This window comes from Anolis sagrei, chromosome 4, assembly GCF_037176765.1.
Source record: "Anolis sagrei isolate rAnoSag1 chromosome 4, rAnoSag1.mat, whole genome shotgun sequence".
NCBI classification, from domain to species: Eukaryota; Metazoa; Chordata; class Lepidosauria; order Squamata; family Dactyloidae; genus Anolis; species Anolis sagrei.
In genome coordinates this window covers 63643704-63651549 of record NC_090024.1, presented here as the reverse complement: position 1 = coordinate 63651549, position 7846 = coordinate 63643704, and the positions used below count along the sequence as shown (strand labels likewise).

At 40.0% G+C, this 7846-nt stretch overlaps 1 protein-coding gene across 1 annotated transcript; it reads right to left on the bottom strand.

Moving 5' to 3' along the window:
- Positions 1-1214: 1214 nt before the first annotated feature.
- LRRC30 (leucine rich repeat containing 30) lies at positions 1215-2646 on the bottom strand. Its single transcript, XM_067467037.1, has one exon. It carries the CDS (start codon positions 2488-2490, stop codon positions 1495-1497), a length of 996 nt encoding a protein of 331 aa, XP_067323138.1. The 5' UTR covers positions 2491-2646; the 3' UTR covers positions 1215-1494.
- Positions 2647-7846: the final 5200 nt, after the last annotated feature.

Here is a 7846-nt window from a genome sequence, read left to right as displayed (position 1 = left end):
GCAGTTTAATGTATAATGACTACAAGTTACATGCGTATAGTGAAAAGAATTATTATAAAACTGAAAACTTTCCAATGCATGTGTCACACATTTCCCCTTATAATAATAATATTATTATTATTCACATTCATGCCTTTCCCAGATGAGTCGATTTGGTGTAATGAAAAATAGAAATGGACTCAGACTTTCTTTCTTTTTCTGTTTCTGTTTCACCAATCTTCCTGTTTCATCCAAAAGGTTGCAGATATAAGGTTTTAGGATTTTATAATAAAGTAAATTAGGAAAGTATTTTACAGTATCTCCTAACACCACCTACTTATATTTCAAGAGAAAACCTCCAGGGAGAATATTTATACAAAGAGAACGTGACATAGGGCTCATATAATAGTACCTGCCTGTGCTTACAGCTAAGGGAAATAAATATTTGGTTTAGAAGAAAGCATTTTAAACTCACTGAAAGAGAGTCCTGACATGTATTCTCTGAAAGAAAATCCTGGGGAAGTGGAGAACTCACAAGACCTGCTGGAATTAATGGGAATGTGCAAAAATTCAGGATCCAAAGGATGCAAGGTTTATGCCTTTGTTCTCTAATGTCAAAAGATCTGTTCAGATTGCGGAGAAGTGTGGAAGCATTGTGCAAAATTAATACAGTTGTCTTGGAGTATAATTAGCTGCTTCTTAATCATGCAATCATAATTTGGAAGCATGACCTCACTTCTCGTATCTCGTGTAACTAACGAACTCCACATAGCATTTACTACCAGGTAATAGCATATCATGTAACTTATTTAGTTACTACTACAGGATTTTGAGAAACTAATGGCATAAATTCTTTTTAAGATGTGATATTTGTCAATTTTCCATTCTGGACATTTCTCCTAGAACTCAATTTGCAATGTTTAATAGGAAAGTTTCCGCTAGCTAGTTTCAGGGATCTCACTCACTGGAAATTAGTTACATTGAGAAATGGTAAGTGATAAGTAGCACAAATTCTGGCCTAGCAGCAAATCATCTTCCTGATTGGATGCTAAATAACATATTTTCCTAAGGTAGATGTACGCTTTCATGCTGTAAGCATTTTAGCATGATCCTTCCACCCCACTGAGCTGCAAGCTGAACAGAAATTGAAACTGTCACTGAATTTCACAAGGCCATTACATCACAAAAAGTCTACCTTTTTGAAATTAGCATTATTAAAGCCTGACATATAGAAAGACTTTAAAAATACAATTGGCTTTTTATTACATTAATCTGCTTACAAGTCTTGACACAATAAAGATAAACACTTCAATCACATCTCCCAACAAAGGATACATATTTCTTTGAGAAATACATTCTTTGCACAGCCTGGATAAATGTACTTGCTTTCAGGTAAACTTTATTGCAACTGTATTCCAGCTTCTGATTTGCACAGTGAAGTTCACTGGTCAGAAAAATTAAAAACCACAACTGAGGAAACATGGCAACCACCACTATCCCAAATGAAGCCCATGTTTATGGCAGCTGATTTTTATCTCTGAGATAGCTGTAGAGTGCATCCAGTCCTCCTTCTATGATCTGCGGCAGTGGTTTGGACAAAGGATTATGCGAAATATGGAAGCCCTTATCCATTGGATTCCAAGCAATTTTGGGCAGTCTGCGCAGCAAATAAAGTTCATCTGGAAGAGTCTGGATACAATTGTAATCAACATTTAAGAGTTCAAGAGCCGCAACTGAGCAGATAGACCTTGGCAAGGCACGAATGTTATTATAGTCAGCAATGAAGATCTGTAAGTTGACTAGAAATTGGATACTGTCTCCAATGTTTTCAAGTTTGTTGCAGCCTACGTGTAAAAAATCTAAGTTTCTCAATGCAAAAACACTTAGAGGAATGTAAATGAACCGATTGTTGCTAAGGTTCAGCTTCCTCAGGTTTATTAGTTCGGTGATGCTTGGCGGGAGATGAGAGATACGGTTGTGCGAGAGGCTCAGAACTTCCAGTTTCTTGCAGTGTCCAATTTCTGCTGGTAGTTCAGTCAAACAGTTCATATTGACAAATAAGATCTTCAGGTTCCTGAGCAGCCCAATCTCTTTTGGCAGAGATTTCATACGATTTCCACACAAGTTCAGCACTACCAGTCTGTCAAGTGTACCCAATGCAGGAGGAAGAATCACCAGTTGGTTATGTGAGAGATTCAGTTTCTGGACCTGTGGCAATCCCCAAAGAAAGTCAGGAACCCTTGTCATACCCTTCATTATGAGGCTCAAACTGACATACTGCAGTCCACACTTTAGTAGTGTCCTTGGGTCTTTTCCAGAGAGAAGAGTTTCTTCCCATAGAGGTAGCTTCTGGCTTCTCTTCAGCAGCATCATGCTCTTCTTGCCTTGGCCCTTGGAGTTCTTTCCACCCATAAAACCTCCAGCTTTGCTGCTTCTGCTATTTGAAGCTGTGTTTTTGTTGCCTCCTATAATTAACACCTGGCAAAAGGCTTCAGTTTTCAAACAAGTCATAAAACAAGATCAGCCCAGGAAGATGTGCAAAGACCTTGAGGACCATCTTTCCTCCCAGGGAGCCTCTGCAGCTGCTGAAAGAAGTTTCATTTCTCCAGGATGGGACTTGAAGATGTTTTCCTTGTTGCTATATGCCGTGATGACACACTTGCTACTGACACTTCTGAACAAACATCTTCCATTCAAATTGAATGCCACAAGGCAGCTGTCACTGTCATTTTGTCTGTGGCTTTATTGGACAGATACGCATCCTCATTGCATAGAGGTCACCGCAAAGCCGTATATAACTTCACCATGTCAGCTTTCTTGGATTTCTGGTGCATGAGGTAGCAACAGGACAATTAGGAAGCGTAACTATAAAAAAACATGGAGAGAAGATGACCCCACCTCCAAGTAATGTTTATTCAGCTGAGGAACAACTTTCACATTGATATCAATGTTTAGAGCAGCACACGCTTCTATAGAGATTTAGTTTTCTTGCATAAATTTTGTTTTGTGGATCACAGAAAAACAAAACTTCATGACATTTTTCAAGTTTTTTAAATGAATAAAGGAAGTTCCAAGGTAGCTTTTCTTTATATCCTGCATTCTTATCAATAAATGGATAGAATTTAGTGATTTTGTCTCCTTAACACATACAGTACAACCCCTGTGTCCATAGGGGACACATTCCTGAACTTATTGTGGAAATAGGAAACTGGTCAATAGAAAACCCTATAAAAAGAATATGACTACTACTGAAAGTTACCATAGAGCCATTCTGGAGGACCTAGAATATTCCTAGAAAAGGCATCTTTTGTTGGATGCATATATGTGAAACTTCTGATAGCAGTACTGCACATATGAGGTCATCTTGTACTTGTAGCTGATATTTACACATGGACTGATAATCTTCAATTTACCTTGGTCTAACCTGGAAATTGTCTAAATTCTTAATACATACTTGTACAGAAAGTTTTTTGGCAATTTCTCAAGGGACTTTGAGGCTCAGAAAATTACCTACTCAGAACTATTCTATTCATTATCAATATACTTATCTACATACTACTATGCATATTCATTCTTATGTACAGGTCTGAAGTCACAGGTGGGATAAAGAATCAGCTCCAGGTTTTAGTAAAAATTATAATGGTGCTCTTCAATGGGCTATGTTGAAGTCTACTCCTAAATTAGGTTCAGCACCTTATACATATCCTTTAAGGTTCATGTCACACTAAAATTTGAAGTAGATTAATCACCCTACAAACATCAAAGTAGTCAGCCAATATGCTGGCATATTTCTCCTGATGACATACTTCTGATGCTCCAATCTAGTGTGCTAAGAGGAAGGGACATTTTAGAAAGCTGAGAAGTGGAGGAGATATTAGCAATTCTTCTTAGCTTCAGTTTTGAAAACTACTGTGTCATTTCAGGTTCCGGCCCAGTGTATCTATCCGAACGGATCTCCCTCTACGTCCCACCCCGGAGCCTAAGATCCCGGAGCCTAAGATCCTCTGGGGAGGTCCTGCTCTCGACCCCACCTTTATCACAGGTGAGATTGGCGGGGACGGGGAGCAGGGCCTTCTCGGTGGTGGTCCCCCGCCTATGGAATTCTCTCCCCGGGGAAATTAGATCGGCAACTACGCTCCTTTCTTTCAGGAAAAAACTAAAAACATGGATCTGGGACCAGGCATTTGGACAAGCGGGTAAATAAAGAGGAACTCTACTGATGGCTAAGAAATGACTAACGGATTGGTTATGTGGAACTCTGGAAACAAAACGCTGACTATAAGAATGGTTTTTATATGATGTTTATATGATGTTTATACAATGTCTAGGTACTAATGCTGATGTTTTATTGTGACAATCGTTTTAATTACAATTTGTATATCGTTCTTTTATATTTTATATTTTGTATACTATGTATTATTATGTATAGGCATCGAATTCTGCCTTTCGTGTAAGCCGCCCTGAGTCCCCCTCCGGGGGTTGAGAAGGGTGGGGTAAAAGCACCAGTAATAAATAAATAAATAAAAATAAATTTTCACAAACTCTAGCTGTTGTTTTTGCAGTTTGGTATTGAAGAATTTTGTTCAATCTGTACTGAAACTGAAAACAAACTATGATGTTCAAGTACAGATGTTGGAGAATATCCCAGAAAAGGTGGGCATGTCATTTCAACTGCTGACAGCACTTGACCATGCCAAAACAGTTCAGAATGTTTCCACCATTTTTTATTTATGTGTTTCTCTCAGAAAAAAGATATCATAGATGTGAATGCAATGTTAAGTATAACAATCTCATCATACAAGGCTAAAATTGGCGGCAAACACCGATCTAGCCTCAGTCACCCATGGAGCTAATTGGCTCCTATCAGACAATGTATCGCTGGCTCCATGGGTGAAGGAGGGTGGAACCGGCATACCACCACCACTGCAACAATGCAACAATACTGGTTCCACTGATTTTCATGGGTGGAAGCTGCGTGCTCCATTCTTCCTTCATGGGATCAGCTGCTGGAGGAGTCCAGTGATACAGGTTGTGAGGTGGTGGCTTCCTTATGCCCCACAGTGAAGTGGAGCAACATGGGACAGTCCTGTGATGGTCGTTAGGAACAAGTCCGCTCTCCTAGGCCCATGATTAATGATGAAATGTCTACAGTCTCTCCTGCTTATTTTCACTTAGGGGAAGAAGAAGTGGGGGAGAAGTTAGGAGATCACTCCAAGAAATGACCTTGCCTGTTTAATTCAGTATAGGCTAAAATGCTCATGCAGAATATCTTAGGAGCCAGAGTTTGGAAAATATACTTTTAAAATTTTCTAGGATTTCTCAACCTCTATTGCCAAAAGTCTGGGAACTACAGTCAACATTAACTTTTCAAAACTATATTCAGTTTCAGCAGGAACCTCTTTCGTATTCTATACCCAAGCCTTCTCCTTAGCAATTGTAGAACAAGGCTGTGTTGAAACAGATGATTTGTACTTTTCCTGTTTATCAAACTGGGTGGAGAGGAAATGCATGGTATTCTCACAACAATGACATTATTGGTAGTCTCACAACTTGTGAGGTGCACTAGGCTAAGTAGGAGTATGTACCTGATTTGCTCCTAGGGTGCATCTATACCTTAAAATTAATGCAGTTTGACATCACTTTAGTTCAATGTTATGGAAACCTAGGAGTTGTAGTGTTGGTGACGTACCAACACTCTTTGGCCAAGAAGATTTCTAAATGTAATTCACTAACAATACTAACAATATTAAATAATTAGTAGGCACAGGTTTCCAATTTGGGTGCTGAACTCTTCCAGTCAAAATGAATGCTAGTTTCCAAATGGGAGCAGGATTCACAAGACAAGGATGTTAGAGAGAAAAAACAAAGACAAAAAGAGCCAGAAATTAGCAATATCATATAATAATTCAGCAAAAGGCTTAGAGATATTAATTTTTGGACTGGAGCTGTCATCGGAAATGCAACCTGTGCAAGGTCTGGTTCAGCTGCAGCATTTGGTTTCTTGTTTAGTTTCTGTTCAATTAATTAGCAATGTCTTGAGGGTGGAAAGAGTGAAAAGAAGCTGAAAATTAATTGAGCAAATAAAATCTTGTTCTAGCTTTTATTAAATGTAAAAGCATGGCATGTTCCTGAAATTGAAAGCATTGGGGCCTGATGCTCATTCTCCATCAAAATCTGAAAAAGTACTGCTACATATCAATTGGACTAAATGAAGGGTTTTAAAAAGTCACATTTACAAAAATGAATGCAAAAGATAGGCAATGGAGTAATTTTAATCAAAGATGCTTCAAAGGCTTCATACCCAACTCAGGACTACTGTACAGATTTTACTTTTAGGGACAATAAATGAATGAGAACTCCCAATCATTGATTACAAACCAGATTCTAGGCAAAATTTCTAAAACATCATACTCGGGTTATGGATCTAACAAAGATTGTATCAAATGATAGCAATGACAAGTTGTTCTTATCTAGAAAGTAATGGCAGCTCATAATATAACATTTAAATTTACTGAAAAGATTTAAATCTTTGTATAAGGAAACACATTGCAAAAATATTGCTGAAGATGAACATGGAATAGGCAGTGCCCGATTTCTGCTATCTGATTCAGTTATATGAATGTCTGAATACAGTTAAAAACTAGGATGCTATTCTAATGTTAAGAGTGACAATGAAAATAACTATGTGAAGAGCAAGGGTAATTTATTGGTCATTATATTTATTTATTTATTTACTACATTTATATGCTGCCCCTTTCACCCCGAAGGGAACTCAGAGTGGCTTATAAGTTATACTTTTTTTCTGATTTGTGTGCTATTTTCTTTGGACTTCATTCTGGTCTTGATTTTATATAATAAATTTTCTTTCAAATAACCCATTGAAGCTGGAGACGCAATGTTTGAAACCAAATTCTTCCCACTTGCTGAGTTACGGTATATTTTGCTCAAGTTTCTTGTTCATTTTAATCTACAAATGGGATCAATTTCACTGAAAAGCTGAACAGAAAAGGGCAGCGGGACATTCTCTCATTCTTATATATTTGTTCTTGCTTCGCTGAAAGGAGTCATTCAATAGCAGTTGCTATGGCCGGGCAGCCAGGTTGTTGAAGTACTCTTGCCATGAGTATGTCCGGCTGTGGAGGCACCTTGGCCAGGAGTTGTAAGGCAGCAGAGCCAAAGAGGTGCTGCTATGGCTGGCTGTGGGCAGCTAGGTCGTTGAAGTGCTTTCGCCACGAGGCTGTGGGGGCCGTGGAGGTGTAATGCAGCAAGGTGAAGAGGTGTTGCTATGGCCCTGTGCAGGTGTTGCTATAGCCAGCAGCTGGCAGCTATGCCATTTAAGTACTTTCATCAAGAGGTTTTAGGGCCGTGGAGGCACCCTGCCCAGGAGTTGTAAGACAGCAGGGCCAAAGAGGTGTTGCTATGGCCCCGTGCAGGTGTTGCTATGGCTGGCAGTGGGCAGCTAGGCTATTGAAGTACTCTTGCTGTGAGGCTGTGGGGCTGTGGAGGTATCCTGCCCAGGAGTTGTAACACAGCAGGGCCAAAGAGGGGTTGCTGTGGCCCCATGCAGGTGTTGCTTTGGTTGGTAGCGGGCAGCTAGGCCGTTGAAGTAATCTTGCCGCGAGTCTGTGGGGGGGCATGGAGGCACCCTGCCCAGGAGTTGTAAGGCAGCAGGACTGAACAGGTGTTGCTATGGCCCCGTGCAGGTGTTGCTATGGACGGCAATGGGCAGCTAGGCCACTGAAGTACTCTTGCTGTGAGGCTGTGGGGCCATGGAGGTGTCCTGCCCAGGAGTTGTAAGGCAGCAGGGCCAAAGAGGGGTTGCTATGGCCCCACACAGGTGTTGCTTTGGCTGGCAGTGGGCAGCTAG